Source organism: Theropithecus gelada, chromosome 6, assembly GCF_003255815.1.
Source record: "Theropithecus gelada isolate Dixy chromosome 6, Tgel_1.0, whole genome shotgun sequence".
NCBI lineage: Eukaryota > Metazoa > Chordata > Mammalia > Primates > Cercopithecidae > Theropithecus > Theropithecus gelada.
In genome coordinates this window covers 127,901,311-127,924,232 of record NC_037673.1, presented here as the reverse complement: position 1 = coordinate 127,924,232, position 22,922 = coordinate 127,901,311, and the positions used below count along the sequence as shown (strand labels likewise).

Below are 22,922 nucleotides of genomic sequence, written 5' to 3'. Positions count from 1 at the left end.
ACATGGAGAAACCCTGTGTCTACTAAAAATACAAAATTAGCTCGGCATGGTGGCGGATGCCTGTAATCCCAGCTACTTCGGAGGCTGAGGCAGGATAATGGCTTGAACCCAGGAGGCGAAGGTTGCTGTGAGCAGAGATCACACCATTGCACTCCAGCCTGGGCAACAAGAGCGAAACTCCGTCTCAAAAAAAAAAAAAAAAAAACGAAAATTAGCCAGGTATACTGCCATACGTCTGTAGTCCCCGCTACTCGGGAGGTTGAGGTGGGAGAATCGCTTAAATCCAGGAGGCAGAGGTTGCACTGAGCTGAGATTGTGACTCTGCACTCTAGCCTGGGTGGACAGGAAAAAAAAAAAAGAGAGAGAGAGACAAGGCCCTGCTCTGTTGCCCAGGCTGGAGGGCAGTGGTGTGATCATGGCTCACTGCAGCCTTGAACTTGTGGACTCAGGGGATCCTCCCACCTCAGCCTCCCACACAGCTGGGACCACACATGCACACCACCATCCCTGGTCAATTTTCTAGTTTTATTGTAGAGACAAGGTCTCTCCATCTTGCCCAATCTGGTCTCAAACTCCTGGACTCAGGCAGTCCTCATGCCTTGGCCTCCCAAAGTGCTAGGATTACAGGCATGAGCCACTGTGTCCAGTCTTTGTTTTATCATTATTATTATTATTATTATTTTTATCCTTGATGCCATGAAGTTTTGCCCTGGATTGCCTAATTTTTGTTCCCCTATGGACACTTTTAGAGTATTCTCTCAAGCTGAAAATTTTCATTTGTCTTCAGTTGTGAGATCTTTTTTTTTTTTTTTTGGACAGAGTCTCACTCTGTTGCCCAGGCTGGAGTGCAGTGGCGTAATCTCCACTCACTGCAACCTCCACCTCCTGGGTTCAAGCGATTCTCTTGTCTCAGCCTCCTGAGTAGCTGAGACTACAGGCACCCGCCACCACACCCGGCTAATTTTTGTATTTTTAGTGGAGGTGGAGTTTCACCATGTTGACCAGGCTGATCTTGAACTCCTGACCTCAAATGATCCACCCACCTCAGCCTCCCAAAGTACTGGGATTACAGGCATGAGCCATTGCTCCCGGCCCCTAGAAGCTATCTTACAATTCTGGTGGCTTACTTTTAATTTTGTAAGGCCTCCATCGTCTTGTGCTTCAACTAGTGTCTCCTATCTCTTGTGTGTACCATTTTCTTCTATTTCACCTTCTGTCCTTCCGGAGTGATCTTAAGAGTAGGTACCCTAAGTGGAATATTGAGTCATAAGATAGATATGTTTTAAATGTAATCTTACATTTGCTTCCCAAAGTGGCTACTCCTCAAATTGTTGTCCAAAATGGTTATACCAGTTCATACTCCCATTAGCAGTTTGTGAGAATATTGTTTTCCTCCATAGTCTTTCCTGCATTTTGTATTATCAGACTTGCTTTTTGCCAGTTTGATGGGGAAAAAAGTATTTGTTTTAGTTTTTATTTCCCTGATTACTTGCAAGGTTAACATTCTCTTCCAGCTGTTGTTTGTTTGTTTATTTGTTTGTTTGTTTTTCCTGCTGTTGTGACCTCAATGGCCTTATGTTGAGATGGCAGAGCCAAAAACACCTAAACAGTTTGGATATCTGAGTCTCTGTATACTATGGTAGTTACCCTGTAAGTTGCCTGTACACTTCACTAGGGTAAGCCTTAGTGATCTGAGGGCCCTCTATTGTAACAAAATCTAGTCTAACTGAGAAATATAGTAGTTCTTTTATCACTGCCCTTCCCAGAAACCTATAGTAACTCTATGTTGTCTATAGGAACCAAATTCAAAATGCCTAGCTTGGCATTGCTGATTATATTCTACCTCTAGCCTTTTCTCAATACCTCTCTTTCCCTGCCCCCCTCTCTATATACGAAGTATTCAGCAGACTTTGTAACTTCATAATGTCTGTATTCAAGTTGTTAGCTAAAAAAGTTTCTTGCCGCTTCAAATAGAACTTTAACAGTAGGCCTTGTGGACATGTTATCTCCAGCAGAGCACAGAAGTTCAGGTATAGGAAATGGATGAAGGATGCTGTGAAAAATGGGAAGTTTTGCCAGACCTGGTGGGCTGGAAGGACAGTGAGGTAAATGAATTGAAGTTGCTGATGAAAGATCAGCTGTTGAGTCCAGGTGGATCAGGAAGAGAAAGAGAAAGGGCAGGTAAGCTGAGAGATAGTGGAGAAGATTTAAGGAACCAAGAACTTCTTTTGGAGGAAAAGCCTTTCCTTTGTGCTTCATTTGTTACAAAGAAAAGATAAACTATCGGGTGTTGTGAACTCCCAACTGAGTATCAGGAAACAACTTAGTAGAAAAGAGCAATGGATTTAGTCAGGCTGCCTGGGTTTCAGATCCCAGGACCCCAGTTTCCTAGCTATGTGACCCTGGGAAACCTTTATAACATCTCTAAGATTAGGTTTCCTACTCTATAAATTGGGTATAATCATAGTATTACCTCATCTGGTTGTTTGAATATTAGGTGAGATAATCTATGTGAAAGACATGTAGAAGTGTGTGTTTGGTACAAATAACTCAGATATTAACTGCAGTCAGCATCATTATTCTCATTCTATAAAGAGGTTAAGGGAATTCCTGTATGAAGTTTTCTTCATGAAGTAGAAAGCAGATGCTGTTTGCTTATAAATCTGTCTCCATTGTCCACTATTAGACTGAGCTCCTTGAAGGCAGGGCCCATATGTTTTCATTTTTATGTCATCAGCAGAGTTCCTGACACAAAGTAGAATATAACAGAAAAGTGCTAGAGTCAGACGTGGGTTTGATTCCTAACTCTACTGCTTACTTGAGTGTATGATCTGGGCCAAGTTGCTTAATCGTACTGCCTCTGTTTCTTCATCAGTAAAATAGAGATAATAATAGCACCTGCTTTTTAGGGTCTAGTGAGGGTGAAGATTGCTCAGTACATTGTCAGTACTATGAAGCCACTTGGCAGACTTCTGGCTTTGGTTCATTGTGTTACTTTTATGAATGACATTCTTCTCCTTGGTCTTCTTACCTCTGTAGGAATTTGCAATATATACTGTCTCCTACCCCTGACACCCCAACCAAACACCACACATTTTAAAGCTATTTTCGGTGTTTGCCTTTCCAACTACTTCATTCCCAGATGAGTTTGTTTTTCATATCTAAATAACAGAAACCAAGTGGGAGGAAGGTCTTTGAACTGTATCATACCCTCATAAATATTTCTGCATTATTGTAAGGAATTATGAGCTTGTTAATTTTTTTTGTTGCCTTTTATTAGAGCTATAAATGGCCTCTAAGCATGACTTTAACTTATCCCACAGGTTTTGATATATGGCATCTTAATTTTCTGTTTTAATATTTTCTAATTTCCAATGTGACTTCATTGATTTATGGGCTATTTCAATAGAGGATTATTTACAATTTTCTAACATGATAGTTTTCTATTTATCTTTTTGTTATATATTTCTACCTTATTTGCACTGTTACTGCTGAATATTCCCTGGTTTCAGTCTTTTGTAATTTGTTGAGACTTGCCTTATTGTAAATTTTTACAAATGTTTTAATATGTGCTCTAAAAGAAAATGTGTTCTGGAGTTTTTGGTTCCGTTATTCTATGTCTATACTCTTTAGGTCATTTGTTAATTATGTTCATTTCTTGTATATCTTTACTTGTTTTGTTTTTGTGTGTTTTGCTTATTCAGACTGCTCCTGAGATCTCTATTAAAAATTTATAGCATAATTGTAGATGACATTTTTGCCTTATACATTTTTAAATTTTAATTTATTTTTAATTCACAAATAATTGGATGTATTTGTGGGGTACAGTGTGATGTTTTGATACATGTTCACGTTGTGAAACTATCAAATCAAGGTAGTTAATATATCCATCACCTTGGCCAGGCATGGTGGTTCACACCTGTAATCCCAGCACTTTTAGAGGCTGAGGCAGGCAGACTACTTGAGGTCAAGAGCTAGAGACCAGCCTGGCCAACGTGGTGAAACCCCTTCTGTACTAAAAATACAAAAATTAGCTGGGCACGGTGGTATACATCTGTAATCCTAGCTATTCAGGAGGCTGAGGCAAAAGAATCACTCAAACCCGGGAGGCAGAGGTTGCAGTGAGCTGAGATTATGCCACTGCCCTCCAGCCTAGGTGACAGAGCGAGACCCTTTCTCTCTCTCTCTCTCTCTCTGTGTATATGTGTGTGTGTGTGTGTGTGTGTATCCATCTATCTATACATATAGATATAGATATAGATATAGATAAAGATATATAGATATAGATCTCCATCCATCACCTCACGTACTTATAAAATGTCCCCTATTGGCTCTACTAATGCTTTTGCACCAAGTGTACTTTAAGGTATATCAGCTTCCTTTTGGTTGTGTTTGCATGGTGTATATTTTTCCATTCTTTGATTATTTATTATTTTCCCCTCTGTTAACTTGGTAGGTAAACACTTTTTTACTGTGCTTTTCTTAAATCAGAAATTACAACACACATTCTTCACCTATCAAGTCTGCTACTACAGCTTCATGGACAGTGCAAGGAACTGAGAGCACTTCAATAGCTTCATTTACCCTTCTCCGGACTTACATTCTGTTGTTGTATTTTAATTATTGTATTTTAAACTTCATGGGTTATTAATGTTACTATTTTATATAGTCAGCATTCATGTAGATTTAGCCACACATTTCCCATTTTCGTTGGTTTTTCTTCTTTCTTGTGCCTGAAAGCTTCCATCTGGAATCATTTTTCTTCTCCCAGTGGATTTTATTCATTGTAGGACTGCTAAGGAATTATTTCCTTCATTTTTCTTTATTTGAAAATTATTTTTCCCTTTTTTTGAGTACTGTTTTTGCTAGGTATAGAATTTTAGCTCTTGGAGATATCACTCAATTGTCCTCTGGCTTCCAGAATTTATGTTGGGAAGCCAGCCATCAGCTTAATTTTGCTTCTGCCAAAGTAATCTAATCTCTCAGGTTTTTTTCCTGGCTACTTTAAAACCTTTATCTTGGTATTCCACCTCACCCCCTGACACATGTACCCTGGTGTGAATAGGTATGGGGGGATTGTTTGTTTGTTTTGGAGTGGATTTTTGTTTTTTGTTTTTTTATCTTGCTGAGAGTTTTTAAACCTCCTTGATCTGTGACATTAGGTCTTTTGTCACTTTTGGAAAATGCTTAGCCATCATCTTGCTTCTGTGTACTCGCTCTTCTCAGACTCTGGTTATTCAGATGTCACGTTCTTACTGAATCTCCTGTGGCTCTTACCCCTTCTCTCCCAACTTCACCTTTTTTCCTCTCCATGCTTCATTCTGGATATTTTTCAGACTAGTCTTTACTTTTTAAATTCTGTTTTTAGCTCTGTCAGATCTTTTTTTAAGCCCACTTGTTGGCTTTTTAATTTCCATAATTGCATATTTTAGTTCTAGATTTTTCATTTAATTCTTTTTCTTTCTTTGCTGAAATTGTTAGTCTTGTATTTTTCTCTATATATATGATAAATCACTAACTGGACCAATTCTGACCAGTGAGCTATATGACCTGTGAGCTAAGAATGGTTTTTACATTTTTAAAGAGTTGTTAAAAAGATTTTTTTTTAAAAAGCAGCATACAGCAGAAACTGTATGTGGCCTGTGAAACCTAAAATATATGTTCTTTGGCCCTTAGCGAAAATGTTTGCCAACCCCTGGTATATATTAAACACAGTTATTTTAGAGACTGTGTCTGGTAACCCTATTATTTGAAACTTCTTTGTTAGTTTCTGGAGTTTATTCCGTACTTTTCATCAATACCATCCTGTCTCATCATATATGCCTGGTTTTACTGGACTGAGCAATGGATGTTGTATATGCGAAAAAAATTTTTTTAATTGAGACCTAGGATGACTTTCTTCCTATAGTGAGGATTTGTGTTTGCTTCCAACAATTGATTGGAAATACTAGTAATCCTATATAACCTTATTTTAGCATCAGGCATTGAGGTGATTCTAAAAGTAGCATCAGTTTACTTTTGGGTGACTTTTACTCTAGAGTCTACTTTACTCCCCAGGGTCCCAGTCCAAAGATGGCCCTTCCATCCTAGGCCTTGGAATTTAACCTTTGTCTCTTTAGCCAGTGGCTGTCACAGGTACTTCTTGGCCTTTTAGCCTTTTCTTTAGGAATCAGAAAATATTCTTAAGAGAAAAAGTAACCTCAGAGGCCAGATACTCTGTGTGTATATGTATGTATGTATTTCAGGTTTTCTGTTTATCTTAGTACTAGGATTCATCTGAATTATCTAACATACCGTTATCAGCAGGGGAAGTTCGTGATGTACTTTATGTGTAATTTTTATAATTACATTAATTCCTCTTGAGATAATATAATTCAGACTCAGTCATTCCCTCAGTACATTTAATATACACTATGTGTGTGTTTCTTTAATGTTTTTCAGTAGTAAAGCAATAAGGAACCCTATTTTTAAAATTAAATTGATTTTTTTTAAGCCCTGGATAGCAAGTTGCAGAGAAATCATTTGGAAAATAAATAAACATACCTCTTATGTAAAACTTTTACTACTCTGGAATGCAATGGTTTGTTTATTGTCTTAATTCCTGTAGCTTTTATTTTGTGAGATGTCTGTTTTATGGTATGAAATATATTATACAGCCTGCATACCTGATAAGAGTGTGACCATATTCAAGATGAGGTGGTGGAGTCACTTACTTTTTGTGTTTCTTGTATACCTGCGCCTAGTACAGACATTCATTAAATCATGTTGATTACTAAGAAATCTCTCAGGGGCCAACTAGAAGCTAATTCAATATTAAGTGTAAAGATGCTCACAAAGTTTTTGGAATATTGAATGTAATCAATTTGTTACTGGTCTTAAGTCTTGCTTCCAGTAGCTGAATTCCAAGATATTGCTGTTTTATTCTTGTGTTTGTCACCATTTTTTATTAGGAGGGAGGGTGAGAGGGAGAAAGAGAGAGAGAGAGAGAGAGAGAGAGTGTGTGTGTGTGTGGCCGGGCGCGGTGGCTCAAGCCTGTAATCCCAGCACTTTGGGAGGCTGAGACGGGCGGATCACGAGGTCAGGAGATCGAGACCATCCTGGCTAACACAGTGAAACCCCGTCTCTACTAAAAATACAAAAAACTAGCCGGGCGAGGTGGCGGGCGCCTGTAGTCCCAGCTACTCGGGAGGCTGAGGCAGGAGAATGGCGTAAACCCAGGAGGCAGAGCTTGCAGCGAGCTGAGATCCGGCCACTGCACTCCAGCCCCAGCAGCAGAGGGAGACTCTGTCTCAAAAAAAAAAAAAAAGAGAGAGTGTGTGTGTGTGTGTGTGTGTGTGTTTAAAGGGTAACATTCCTACCCTTAAATGGACAGATCTGATGTTTTTATTTTTATTTTATTTTTTTTTGAGACGGAGTCTCGCTCTGTCGCCCAGGCTGGAGTGCAGTGGCCCGATCTCGGCTCACTGCAAGCTCCGCCTCCCGGGTTTACGCCATTCTCCTGCCTCAGCCTCCCGAGTAGCTGGGACTACAGGCGCCCGCCACCTCGCCCGGCTAGTTTTTTGTATTTTTTAGTAGAGACGGGGTTTCACTGTGTTAGCCAGGATGGTCTCGATCTCCTGACCCTCATGATCCACCCGTCTCGGCCTCCCAAAGTGTTGGGATTACAGGCTTGAGCCACGGCACCCAGCCGATCTGATGTTTTTATTTGGGAGGATAGAAGGTCCAAGTTTTTCCTCAGAAATATCATTAGTAATGGCTTTTGAAAACTGTTCAGTGAGCTTACCATTGTAGAATTGCCCAGTCGTTTCAGAGAGTACTATATGGTTCTTATTTCAAAAGATCTTTTTGCTAAAAGTGGAGAACTTGGGTTAGAAATGAGATTGCACAGTAATGTACGTAAAAATTTGTTGAAGTTAACGTGTCAAAACCGCTTAAAAAGGTAAAGACATTTAGAATAACTTAAATTATTTTTTTTTCAGCTTCCAGCTGATCTTACCAAGATGCATCTCACAGACAACCCTCATCCACAGGTGACTCATGTGTCTTCTAGTCAGTCTGGTTGTAGCATCGCCAGTGACTCTGGAAGCAGTAGTTTATCTGATATCTATCAGGTAATACCTTAGGAATTTCTGTGCTGTGTATATGGTTTTTTTATTCTGCCAGATATTCTGTGCTTGTGCCTTAGATGGTTAACGTATCTTTTAGAGTATGAAATTCAAGCGTAAGGTCTTTGAAAAAATAAACTTTATATACTGTGTCAAATTTGTAAGCCTGATTAAAGAGGCAATCTCTCTTTTGAGAATGATTAAGTATGGTTCAGCAGAGTATGAATCTAGTGTTCTCTTTCATTTATCCAGGTGAATCTATATTAATGTCTAATGCTTGTTTTGGTTAAAAAAATAGTTATTGGAATAACTGAACTTATAAAAAGACTGATTTTTGTTATAATTGACTGTATGTGTCTTCTGTAGTTAGAAGTCATGAAAATTAGAGCTGCTTTTCTACCATAAGCCTCTGTTGTTGTAGTATAGCATGAATTAAATAGCAAATTAGTGAGAATATTTATGGACTTTTCCATTTTCTAAAACCCAAAAGACACAATTTCAAACCTACTAAGCTTTTCAGTGATCCTTGTAATAGTGGGGAGAAGATTCTAGGAAGACCCATAAACTGAGAGAATCCTCACATGATCGTGCTGAGAATGAACCCAAGTTAGGTTCAAGCCAGGGCAATAAGTATTTCGGGATCCAGATAGTGGAACTTCCAGTGATGTCTCCTTTAATGCAAGTTGTAAGGGGCAGTTCCCTGGGTGTGGAGCCCAGTGGTTGATTTTGTCAGAGATTATGAGTATAGAACATAAAACAGTTTAAATAAAATAACAAGAGGAATGCATGATATTCAGGGTTGGTTTGTTAAGGAATTCAAATATATTATCTATTCCAGAGCTGTAAAATAGAAATTTAACGTGAGCCGCGTATTTAGTTTTAAATTTTCTAGTAGCCACATTAAAAAATATAAAAGGAAACAGGTAAAATTCATTTTAGTAATATGTTTTATTTAGTGCAGTATAACCAAATATTATAATTAAAACGTGTATTTAATGTTTTAACATTATGAATGAGTTACCTTACATTCCTTCTTCGTACTAAGTCATCAAAAAACAGAGTTTAAAGTTACGGCACATCCCAATTTGACTAGCCATGTTTTAAGTGCCTAATAACCACATATGGCTAGTGGCTACCATATACTAAGATTTGTAGAAATAGTATCATTGTTGTCTGAGGAAAGCATTTTAGACTGGTTCTACAGAGTTACCCAGATTGAGATATTTTAGGAAAACAGCCGCCTTCTATTCAGGGAAGTTTGTAGGCAGATGCAAGATGGAACAAAGACAATACCCATTTTTTTGGTTTATATGTGGCTTTTCTCAACAAAGGTCATTGCTGTGGTCATCTGTATCTCCCTGTTTGCTTTTTACAGTATACAGAACAAGAAATTTTTCCCTGTTCTCCATTTTATAGTAGAGAACAAAGAATTAAAAGAGAGATGAAACAAGTTAATACAATGGCTCTGGGACCACTTAGTGCTTGTGTACCTATTGGGCTTCATGCATTCTGCCCCTCCCCAAAAGAGTTATCTTGTGAAAGAAGAATTGTTACACATGTAAAAATCAAGGTAGACTGTGTTTTTCCAGAAGAAAATGCTGAGGAAGATTGACCCTGGATCAGTGAAGTTCAGGGATGTGGCTGTAGATTTCTCTTAGGACATGTGAGAATATCTGGACCTCTCTGAGACTATACACAGAGGTTTGGTGTTGAAAAACTATAGGATGGGAGGCCAAGGCAGGCGGATTACCTGAGGTTAGGAGTTCAAGACCAGCATGACCAACATGGTGAAACCCTGTCTCTACTAAAAATTCCAAAATTAGCTGGGCGTGGTGACACACCTGTAATCCCAGCTACTTGGGAGGCTGAGGAAGGAGAATTGCTTGAGCCTAGGAGGTGGAGGTTGCAGCGAGCCAAGATCATGCCACTGCACTCCAGCCTGGCCAACAGAGTAAGACTCTGTCTCAAAAAAGAAAAGAAAAGAAAAACTATAGGAACCTGGTATCACTGGGATATCCATGTCTCTAAGCCAGAATAGTGCACAGATTAAGATTCAAGGTCACTTGGAAAGACCAATGCTTTATTGTGAACTAGAAGATGAACTGTACACAGTTGGTCCCTACATCTTTGCAAAGATGCTACAGGAGCTCCTATAGCATTGCACTTATATTAGCACCTGCAGATCACTCGCCTTTTAGCTGGACAACCTGAGGATGAGACTGGAATACACCTGCTGGTGTTGGTTGGAGGTGTTCTATTGCAGGACCAAGGCATAGCCTATGTCAATATGTAGAATATTTCCATCACTTCAGAAAGTACCCATATGACCCTTTGCAGTCAAGTCCCTTCTCCTGACCCCTATCCTAAGCCCTGGCAACCACCAGTCTCTTTTCTACCCATAAAGTTTTGCCTTTTCCAGAAGGTCATATAAATGGAATCATATAGTTTCAAAAAATATGGTGCATTGAAACTTATAAATTAACCAATAAAAGTGGTAATGAATTTAGAGAGCACGAACAGATAAAAGGAACAAAATTATTAAAACTCTAGAACCAAAATAGGAATGAAGAAATTTAAAGGAGAAACTTATAATAATGTTAACATCAAATATATAAAACCTAAGATAAAATTTTTTAAGAGTGGTCAAAGAAGATAAAAATTTTCAAACTCTGCTGCCTGGCACGGTGGCTCAAGCCTGTAATCCCAGAGCTTTGGGAGGCAGAGGATCACCTGAGTTCGGGAGTTCAAGATCAGCCTGATCAACATGGAGAAACCCCGTCTCTACTAAAAATAAAAAAATTAGCCGGGGTGGTGGAGCATTCCTGTAATCCCAACTACTCAGGAGGCTGAGGCAGGAGAATCACTTGAACCTAGGAGGCAGAGGTTGCTGTGAGCCAAGATCACACCAGTGCACTCCAACCTGGGCAACAAAGAGTGAAACTCCGTCTCCAAAAAAAAAAAAAATTTCAAACTCTGACATAACAGTTAACTTTAGGACAATAGCCAAAAGATAGAAACAGCATAAATGCCAAAACAAAAAGAAGCCAATAAAGATGAACACAAAAGGTAAAAAATCAAAATCATAAAAATATACACCTACATACTTACATATTTTTTATATCTCATATGTATAAAATCTTATGTATCATATCTGTGAGATAAGTATATAGGATTAACATTATATTTCTTTAAATATATATACCTACATGCTTTTATATTTGTAGATACAGAATGTAAATCCGAGTTCAAGAGCACCAATTAGTAAACAGTGTTTTTCTACTAGTGGTGGGTTTGTGGGTAGTTTTTATTATGTTTCTTAAACCAACATTATCATTTGTTTATTTAACTACTCTTGAGGACGTAAATAGATTGTATAGTTAAAAGTTGAAAAAAATTTGGAAAATATTTAAAGGAGAGTAAAAGGAATAAACACAGAATTATAATAGGTTGATAAGATATACCCTCCAAAGTACAAGATTTCTATAATTTTAATCCATGAATAAGATAAATATCTAACTAACTGAATTGTGTGTGTATGTGTGCATGCACATACACGAATATTTCCAATCAGATCCTTGGGAATAAAACAAGGAGAAGAATTAAATACCAGTACTGGACCCTTGATCTTTCCCTTCACCTTAGGCTACCTTTAGATTCCCTGTTGGAGCTATGAATATACTCCTTAGTTACAGGTGTACATTACCAATGTATGTATCTTAACCAGGGATAGTTGAAGTGATTTGTCTAGTTATTTGAATTTTAGCATCTCAGAGATTTTTTAAGTGAACACCTAGCCTTTAACACCATAAGCAAAGCCTTGTGAAATGATACAAGTGTTTTTAATTTGGAGAGTTGAGGGGAAGATATCCTAACAGCTATTTTTTTTTAGTGTTTCTGCTTTTATTCTTCTAGAAATTTAGAAACGCTTCAAGTGAAATCCAGCTTTTTTTGTGGGACAGAAGACTATATATAGATTAATTTGGAAATTTTTTTCTAACGTGGTGTCTTCTCATCCAGAAAAATGGATGTCTCCCCAATTTTTAAAAATAATTTCAACTTTTATTTTAGATTCAGGGGGTACATGTGCAGATTTCTTACATAGGTATATTGCGTGATACTGAGGGTTTGCGGTTTGAATGATCCCATCACCCAGATAGTGAGCATAATACGCAGTTGGTAGTTTTTCAGCCCTTGCCCCTCTCTCCCTACTCTAATAGACCCCAGTGTCTGTTGTTCCCATCTTTATGTCCATATGTACCCAATCGTTAGTGCCCACTTATAAGTAAGAACATGTGGGATTTGGTTTTCCTGACGGCATTTCTTAATAGGAAAACTGTTGACACTGTTTTATATGGCCAAATGTGTGGCTACACTTCATTTTCTTCTTGAGAGTTTTCATGTCTTCTGGTCTAAAAATAAAAACCCTTGGCCCTCAAGGAAACTTCAAAATACAGCATTTACTACAGTGTGTGGGGGGGGGCAGTGGGGAGGTTCCAGTGTGAATGTGTTTCTAATCAGCATAGATTAAAATTTTAAAGTATACATTAAGGTGTTAGAGTGTTCTTAGATAGACTATTTTATGCATCTTCAAAGAGTACTCAAGAGAATAAGGAGTACTTCTTTCTAGATTCGTTTTTCTATTTATTTCAGTCTTTTCCATGAGCTGGAAAACTGTGAAATACTGACTCTTGAACAAAAGCACTTTGTCTTTTTGTAAACTCATTCTTAAACAATTCAAGGCACACATTTATCCCCCACCTACTTTTTCAGTTTTTATATAGCGTGTAAGCGTGTTCTTAAAAATCCCAAGGCTTCAGTTACCACCTCTGTGGCAACATGATTTCCTAATGCACAGCTCTGAGTGCCAATCTCTTCAGAAACCTGGTGCCACATTTTCACTAGTATGTTCTTTTGTCACCCCAAGTCACCACATGTTCTCTTCCACCTTTCTTAAATATTTCTATTAAGCATATCGTCTAGGGCTGGGTTCGGTGGATCACTTGAGATCAGGAGTTTGAGACCAGCTTGGCCAACATAGTGAAACCCCATCTCTACTAAAAATACAAAAAAATTAGCCACGTGAGGTGGCGCATGCACCAGCTACTCAGGAAGCTGAGGCAAGAGAATCGCTTGAACCCAGGAGGCAGAGATGCAGTGAGCCAAGATTGCGCCACTGCACTCCAGCCTGGGCGACAGAGAAAGACTCCGTCACAGAAGAAAAAAAAAAAAAAAGAGTATCATCTGAGTCCTAGTCAAAATCTGTTATCTTTTGACTATCATTTTTAAACTCCCACTTGAAATAAATTGCTCTGATTTTTAATTACTCCTGTATTTAAAAAGCTTTAATGCTTCACTGTTATCTAAATTACACTCTTAAATTCCAAGCCTTTTACCTTTAACTACAATGTGGTTTTATATTTTACTCTTTCCCCACTTACACATTCTAGATTCTGCCCCATCACATATGTACATTATTACCTGAACATGTCTGCCTTTTCCTAGCCTTGTGTTTTAATCATACTCTTCTACCCGTAGCTTCATGTAGATGACATTTTCATGTTATCTCCTATGTCTTTCCAACAAGAAGAGATGTCTCCTTCCTTGGAATCCCTCAGCAGTTTTTCTCTCAGACATGTCACTTTTTCTCTCTGCTTTTGTGGGTAGTTACTTGTAAACTTGACATTTTTCATCACCAGAGTAAATTCATGGAGTGCGGAGCTGATGTCTTACATTTGTATCCCATGCTGAGTCAGGCACAGTGTTGGCATTTAGGAAGTAATCTAGAAATTTTTTTTTTGCATTGAATTATATTTGAAAGTAGAAACCAATATTGGCTCCACGGAAAATGCAGATTTCTGCTAACTAAAACTTTATTATCCAGGACAAAAGAGACTTGACTTTGCCTGCCTGCCCTGTTGTAGAGGTTATGAAATGGGTCAGCCTGGACTGAAAGATTAACTTCATAGAGTTCTAACCCTGACCAGGAAGACCTAAGGACTAAATGGTCTGTGAAAAGGTTAGATGAAATACTAAAGATACAAATACAGAAAAGAGAGGCACTGAAAGTCTAAGGTTCTGGCTTAACACTTGCCCTAAATTTGAAAGTGTGGTTTTTGTAAGTTTGTATAACTCTTTCTTCCAGCCTATAGTTCTCTTCATTGTAGCTTCATGTTTATCTAGATGGAAACAGGAAAAGGATATCCTCTGGTGGTTTATTTGGGGAAGGCCGAGTCATCAGGAAATCACCTCAGACTGTCTGCCTCACCAAATTATATTTATACATACAGAGACACATTGATATGTCAGGAAAAGAAAAAAGTTTCATACTGTCTTAATCCTATCACTAGTATATATGTTTTTCCTGGACTTAACTCATTTATCATAATTAAGGGTCTGATATATCCCAGGTGCCAGGATAAATTAACTGAAAGGCCTGAGCTCAGTCTTCTATGTACCCTACCTTCATGAATACGGAGTGTCTTTTGACCCACATATTTCCACTCTTGATATTACGATATGAGTTTCTAAGGCTTTGTTAATATTTTTTTTGGACTTTTTTCTCATCTCTACTTCAGATTGGGTAGCTTTTGTTGCCCTTTCTTCAAATTTATTCTTCTTACAGTTTATATCTCCTTACTGAGATTATCCATTTTTCCTCTAATTGTTTTTCTTCTAAATTCTTGAACTTATTTATAATAAATGTTGAAAGTTCTTGTCTCTTACTTTCATTATTGAGTCTCTTTATAGTGATTTGTTTCCTGTTTATAGGTCACATTTCCCCACTTCACTTATGTAGTGTGTTTTTATTGTATGCTGAACATTGTGGATATTACATTGAAAAAAATTCTTATCTAATTATTATAGCATTAAACTTTCTGCCCAGGAACTTATAGCATTAAGCTTTCTGCCCAGGAACGGCATCTTCAGAAGTATCATGCGGTGACTTCTTGTCCTGTGGTCGTAATCATATCTACCTTTCTCTTAAGGACCTGGCTTTCCTTTGTTTAATCAAGGAATTAGTCTCTACATTTTTTTAAAAAATTTAAGTTTAAAAAAAATCCTTTTAAATTTCCTAGCATGTTTTTGACCAGTCTTATTTTTTTATTCTTAATTTCTATTTTATCACCTTATGCTCTCGTATACTCTTAATATTTTAATAGTTTAGTGTATTTTCTTAACTAATTTTATTCTTTTTCTTTTTATACTACTATGTAAAAAGTAGAGGTATAAGAAAGGTAGTTGTGGTTTTTTGGGGGTTTTGGTTTTTGTGTTTGAGACAGGTTCTCACACTGTCACCCAGACTGGAGTGCAGTGGCAAGATCTCGGCTCGCTGCAGCCTTTGCCTCCGAGGCGCAAGCAGTCCTCCCACCTCAGTCTCCTGAGTAGCTGGGACTGCAGGCATGTGCCACCACACCTGACTAATTTTTATATTTTTTGTAGAGACAGAGTTTCTCCATGTTGCCCAGGCTGGCCTCACACTTCTAGGCTCAAGTGATCTGCATGCCTCAGCCTCCCAAAGTGTTGAGATTACAGGCAGGAGCCATTGTGCCTGGCCTAGAAAGGCAATTATAAGGGTAGATTATATTCTTTCCTTTGCAGTTCGTGTGAAAAGGTTCCTTAAAAAGTTCTTTTAGTAACCTCTAAGTCCCAACCCATGACTTCCATTCTTCCTAAAGAGCTGTCGTCTTAGTTGTCTTTGTTTCTCATGAAGATGATGATTATCCTTCCCTACTGCCCATATAACTAAATTCCATCTTGCCTTTTTATGTTGTGAGCTATCTATCTTTTTATGCAACATAATCTAAAATATGGGAATGAAACTAGGTTGAAATAATCTGGGTCAGGGGATGAAAATCTTAGATTAAGATGAAGACAGTGATTTAAAAACCTGAATTTTTAATGCAGATTACACTTAAAAATTGATAAAATAGGAAAGGGATGTACCAGGAGTGAGCTCTCCTGCATATTGAGAAATTAAATTATGTAGAAAATACTGCTTTAGGTTTTTTCCCCAGTTGTTTCTTAGATTAAATCAGTGTATATAAATAAGATTTTTCAAAAGTCTTTTTAGCATGTACACATATTTAAATTTAAAAGTACTTGTCTTTAAAAAAGGATTATAACCTGCAAACAAGTTTGTGGTTCTATGTATTATTCAGAAATATACTCCATTTAAATCCTATAATTTCATAGCCAGAAAACAACTCAGCATACTAGTCAGTCATCAGATAAAATTGCCCCTATATGATCCTGTCTTAGTCCATTCAGGCTGCTATAACAAAATACTGTAGACTTAGGGGTAGCTTATAAACAACAGAAATTTATTTCTCACTGTTCTTGTGGCTGGAAAGTTTAAAGATCAAGGCACCAGCAGCAGATTTGGTGTCTGGTAAAAGACCTCTTTCTGATTGTTAGAGGTACCTTCTAATTGTAGCTTCACAGGGTAGAAGGGGAGAATGAGCTCCCTCAGGCTTCTTTTATGCTAATCCCATTCATGAGTGGTCTCATGACCTAATCACTTCCCAAAGGCTACACTTCATAATTCCATCACTTTAGGGGTTATGATTTCAACATAAGAATTTTGAGGAGATACAAACATTCAGACAGTCGCAGACCCTTAAGAACTAGCTTGTCTAAAGATCACAATTTGAGTATTTAGTCTGGATTGTTAAATGACTATTACTTAAAGCTGTGCAGAAATCCGAAGGAAGTATAAGACATGGTTTTAGGAAACACATCCAGACTCTTCCAATTGTAGTTATCAGAGCCTTAACTTGGGTTAACAAAAGCCAAAAGGCCAGTGCTTGTGGTCCTAGCTACTAGGGAGGCTGAGGCTACAGTGAGCTGTGATCATACCACTACACAAGCTTGGATGACAGAGTGAAACCCTGTCTTTAAAAAAAGAAAGAAAAAATGTAAAGCCAAAAGGTTAGTTTATTGACCCCCTAGAGAAAGCAGAGGCAACTCTAGCCTCAGGGTACCTGCATGCTTGCAGGTATGTCTGCCCCGTCTGCCTGTTTCTGGTCTTTTAGCTCTGTATGGCTTGCTTATTTTTTCTTGCTTGCTTTCTTTGTGACACTTTCTGTCACAAATGCTCTTTGCTACACATACTGTGCTCTTTCTTTCTCTGTCCTGCATGCTCTGTTTCTGTTGCTTTGTTGCTCCGAGTCTTTGTTTGACTCTCTTGTTCAGTGTCCTCCTCCCCATTCCCCTTCCCATTTCCCAGCCTATTGGTTTCATTTTCTCCTGCCATAGAAGGAATTTCTATGTGGCTATAGGCTGCCTACTTTCAGATTCTTCCAATTTAGCAACCAGATAAGAAAGGATGCTCTGCTTCCAGATCTAATTGTGTACAGAAATCTAGAGAAAAGCTCTTTCTACCTTAGTTTACATAGCTAGGGAACAGGGCACTGTTTCCCACTGGAATCCCTGGGTTTAAGATGCAGAGGAAAAGTAGGCCTCAAAAGAAGGAAGATCAGCTGGGCATGGTGGCTCACCCGGTAATCCCAGCATTTTGAGAGGCCAAGATGGGTGGATCACATGAGCCCAAGGTTCAAAACCAGCCTGGGCAGCATAGGGCAACCTCCCCCCAAGTCTCTACAAAAATTTCAAAAATTAGCTGGCTATGGTGACGCATACCTGTGTTCCCAGCTATTCAGGGCGCTCAGGAGAGAGGATTTCTTGAGTCCAGGAGGACAAGGAGGCAGTGAGCCGAGATCTGCAGTGCACACCACTACACTCCAGTCCAGGTGATAGTGCGAGAACCTGTCTCAAAAAACAGAAAAAAAAAAAAAGATCTCTTGGCAGAGAAAAGGGTAAATGTTCAAAACAGGAGATACTTAATGAATTAAGATTCTGTAGTCTTCACTAATACTCATTTGAGTGCTTTCTACTTATTATGGAATTCTTGTGTGTTCACTTATTTTTTCTATAATGCCTTTAATATCCATGCTTTTTCATTAACAAGATGAATCAAGTGAGTATAATATTTAGAAATATTTTTTAAGAATCTACTTAGTACCATTTTATCTTCTAAAAGACATTTTCATTATTTTCTATGACTTTTTAATTTATGGTTTTTAAACATTTTATAGTTTCTTTAAAATATGTGAGACTAATATGTTTCCAAATTGTAGTTGTAAGTATAAGGTCATTTTATAGAGTGATTCAAAAATCACAGCTCTTTGCACACTTTTAGATCCAACAGTAAAGTATTGGGAAATGAAAAGTATTTGTTCAGTCTTTTACGATGGGTCTATTTTAGTACGTTTTAGTACTATTCTTTACCTTACTTTAAACTTCTGTTCTAATTTATCTGATTACCTACCCTACTAAGCCTAAGCCTCTGTGACGAAAGAACATTATCTTCTTCACAACACCCAGCATAGACTAATAGGTACTCATAAGGTGATTGTTAGTAAACTTTTTCTTTCCTGTACTTCATGTTTTAGTAAACTTTGTACTTTTAAGAAATGCAAGTGTTTGGTGGAAAACAGATATTAATACATTTAGTGATGTTTGAGTCTCCTGACCATTTTACATTTACTGACGTTGATTTATCACCTAGTTGTCACATTGTGGAAAGATGAGCCTGTAAATTTGGGGCAGAAAGAAACCTTTTATAAATAAGTATCATTTTATTGTATCCTTGATGCAGCATACAGTGTTGCCCAAATCTTATATTTTGTAGGGATTGGTAGTTTTGATTAATTCAGACTGTGACTTACAGTATTTTTAACATGAAATGGTAAGTGATCAAGATTTCTTTTGATAGGCTACGGAGAGTGAGGTAGGAGATGTAGATTTGACACGTCTTCCAGAAGGACCTGTTGATTCTGAGGATGACGAAGAGGAAGATGAAGAGATTGATCGAACAGATCCATTGCAGGGGCGAGATCTTGTTCGAGAATGTCTTGAAAAAGAGCCTGCAGACAAAACTGATGATGACATTGGTAAGAAATACATGTGTTCACAGTAAGAATTTGTAGCTTAATTTATATGGTCACCTATTGGTGCATAACAAATTATTCTAAAACTTAATAAATGTATGTTGTGTTAAGCCATTATCTTAGAATTTTTGTGAGTCAGAAATTTAGGAGCACCTTACCTGGGTGGTTCTGGCTTGGTATCTCTCATGAGGTTGTAGTCAGAATTGGCAGAGGACTGCAGCCATCCAGGTCTTCCCTGGTCTGAGCTGTAGAATCTGTGTCCAAGATAGCTATTCAAATGGCCTTTGGTGCATGACCTTCAGTTCCTCTTCATGTGGGCCTCTCATAGGCTGCTTAATTGTCCTTACAACATACTTAGGGGGAACTTAGGCTTCCCCCTAAGTAAGTAATCCGTGGGAGAATAAGGCAAATGCCACAGTGTTTTTTATTATCTGTATTCAAGAGTAATGCATCATCACTTCTGCTAAATTCTGTTTGTTACACCAGGTAACTCTGATACAGTATAGAATGGGTCCGTACAAGGACATGACTGTCAGGAGGCAGGGATCACTGGGAGCCATCTTTGAGGTTGGCTGCCACGATATAAAATAAAAGCTTGGATTGCATTAAACTGATTTTTCCCCTCATGTCTATAAGACATTTAAAGCACAAGCATAGTACAGTGTTCGCTGTCTGTGAATTTGCTTTTTGAAAAACTTGCAGATTTTTAAAAAATTTATATTTTTATTCCCCTAGCTTAAATAGCTGTATGTTATGTGTGTACTTTTTTTTTTTTTTTTTGAGACAGAGTATTTACTCTGTTGCCCAGGCTGGGGTGCAGTGGTGCAATCTCAGCTTACTGCAAGCTCCATCTCCTAGGTTCATGCCATTCTCCTGCCTTGGCCTCCCTAGTAGCTGAGACTACAGGCGCCCACCACCACGCCTGGCTAATTTTTTGTATTTGTAGTAGCAGTGGGGTTTCACCGTGTTAGCCAGAATAGTCTTGATCTCCTGACCTTGTGATCCGCCCGCCTCAGTCTCCCAAAGTGCTGGGATTACAGGCATGAGCCAGCGTGTCTGGCCATGTGTACTGTTAAAACATTATAAATTCTTGTATATAATTTTTTATAAAACTAGTTACCCTACTTTAGTTGGGAAGTTGAATAATAACTAAAGATATTAATGTTATCTTTAAGAAGCAAAGATCACTTAGTGTCAAATATATATTGTTAGGATTTAATTAAGATTTTTTTCTTAGATTGCATTGTTATAATAGCTACCATTCCAATTAGAAGATGCTGCTACTATTAAAAATCATTTATGTGAGTGAAGATCAATGTATTTGAACATTCCTTGCCATTCTAAAGATCTAATACAGTTAAATAACCTGCAGTGTGGTCTCATGTTATGAACATTATCTGGACAGAAATTGAAAGTGCAATTTTACTGATAAAGATTTGTATACTATACTATTTTGATAAAACTTCTAAAAAATCAAAATGTAGTTAATTCCTGTTTTCTATGGGTATGTAGCACCTTATAGTTATTCTTAATCTCTTTGCTGTCTGCTTATATGTGTTTCTTCCTTATATTTATATCTTCCTTATGCATATATCCATACCAGGGAGTGGCCTGAGGCACTCATAAACATTTGTTGGTTAAAGAGAGTTACCTAGTTAGACAAATCTTGAGCTAGAATTCACATTTATTATCCCTGTTTTGATAACTTTTTGGTATTTGTTAATGGCATTTTAAAATACTTTTGTTTAACAAGAACTAGACAAAAGACTTTTTCACTAACCTGTTAGATCAAAGGCCATAACTAAACCCATGGAGTGGCTAGGAATATTAGATACACTCTCCACTTTCATCTGAACCTGTGTAGTCCTTGTTCTCTCTGGAGGTTGTGAATTCTGTTATCTTTATATATGCCCAGGTTTATACGTGAGTCTGAATATATGTATAAATCAAATAATTGATTTTAAAAATCAACAGTCAAAGAGTACCTTAATTTCTCTACTTTAGCAACATAAATTTATAAGTTGATTGTGAAATTGGGAATTGAATTCTAGATTTCATTGTATTTTTAAGGTATAGTCCTCGATGGTCTTTATACCAGAATTTCCGTTTTCTTATAGAACAACTGCTGGAGTTTATGCACCAGCTCCCTGCTTTTGCAAACATGACCATGTCTGTAAGGAGAGAACTCTGTTCAGTGATGATTTTTGAAGTGGTAGAGCAGGCTGGAGCTATTATTCTTGAAGATGGGCAAGAGGTATGTCAATAAATAAATTATATACATTTATTATGGATACTAACTTTTAAAATAACTTAATTTCCATAAACTTGTCCTGATTTTTAAGTCTTGATTTTTGAAATTTATACAAATGTTTTAAATGAATGCCAAGTTTGAGGTAGTTATAATTTCCGAAGAGGTAAGTTTTTGTTTTTGCTTTGCCCTAATTTTAAATGTACTCACAGTAGACTTTGCACAAAGTCAGTGCTCCATAAATAATATTCAATGAACCAGACGTTTTTACTTCTCAAATACATTGTAATTTAAATAGATTAAATAGATTTAAAATATTCTTAAATATTTTTATATGTGTGTAATTATATCATTATTATTGTTTAAAATGTTTATCAAGAATTTTTCTTATGACTTGTCTCTATTACACATTTAAAATAAAAAGAATGAGGAAAGTGTGTTGGTACCAATGCATCCTAGGGAACTGCTGACAGTTGAAGCATTTAGGTGACAATTCTACGTTCAAAAATGCTCAGGTGACAGCTTGTGAATGGGTGGAGGAAGGATGCAAAGGAATTGGAAGGTATTATTATCATCAGAAAGTGCTTCATTATTTTTCTTATCAAATGTACTCATTTGATTAATGCTGAGATATGGGTAAATGAACATTGTCTTCTAGTGGGAATGTAAATTGGTACAGCATTTCCAGAAAATTATTTTAAAATTCTTAGCATGATCCTCCAAGTATTCACAGCTGCTAACCTGTTATTCCACTTCTGAGTGTCTAATCTGAGGACATATGTAGAACTCAAAGAGTTATTTCAAAAGGTGTTCATTGCAGTACATTTATAATATAAATTATATACTTATATAGTCTATAAGTAAGTTATATATAATTACAGAATATTTATACTATAATATATATTTATATTACATGTATTATATATTATATATAATATTACATGTATTTTATATATATAATATTACATGTATTTTATGTATATATAAAAAAGTAAAAATTGGACATAACCAAAATATCCAGTGATAAGCAATGGTTAAATTAATTATTATATAGCTGTAGGTTATAATATATAGGTATTCAAATTATTTTTAAAATTATTTGATAGAATATCTTTGAGGATCCCTGTCTTTAGGCTCTGTTTACATATTTTCTCCCCATATCCTAGAAAACGTCAATTATAGAGGATGGACTCCCCTGAAAAGTTTAATGAACAAATGAATATAGTATTTATTTTTTAAGCAGAATATTGTAAATATTTCAGTAATATAAAATATATACGTAAGAGAGAAATAAACTTTAAACAACTGTATATGGTGGGATTTTAAGTAACTTTTATTTTCTACAAGTTTTTTGCATTCTCTAAATTTTCCACAGTTGTATAAGCAAAAATTTGTCATATGCCTACTTTGTGCCAGGTACTGTTCTAGATATGGGAATATAGTGGTGAAAAAGCCAGATACACTCCCTGTCCTCCAGTAGCTTAATCCACAAGTTGTGTAGTGAGTATATCTTATTTTTAAAATAATAAAGGTATAATTTTGGAAAAAAAAAACCTTATTGCCATTGATTACCCTTCAGAACTAACCATCTTGATTTCCCTTAAATCACATTAAAACGAT

General features: G+C 37.0%; 1 protein-coding gene across 5 annotated transcripts in view; it reads left to right on the top strand.

Annotated features, from left to right (window-relative positions):
* Positions 1-22,922, top strand: part of RAPGEF6 (Rap guanine nucleotide exchange factor 6) — a 209,673-nt gene that overhangs the window by 101,940 nt on the left and 84,811 nt on the right. For all 5 annotated transcript variants that reach the window (XM_025387398.1, XM_025387400.1, XM_025387397.1 and 2 more), the window contains exons 7-9: positions 7,980-8,111; positions 18,880-19,057; positions 21,172-21,308. In XM_025387398.1, coding sequence (XP_025243183.1) covers positions 7,980-8,111; positions 18,880-19,057; positions 21,172-21,308 — 447 coding nt within the window. The remainder of the gene's footprint in view (positions 1-7,979; positions 8,112-18,879; positions 19,058-21,171; positions 21,309-22,922) is intronic.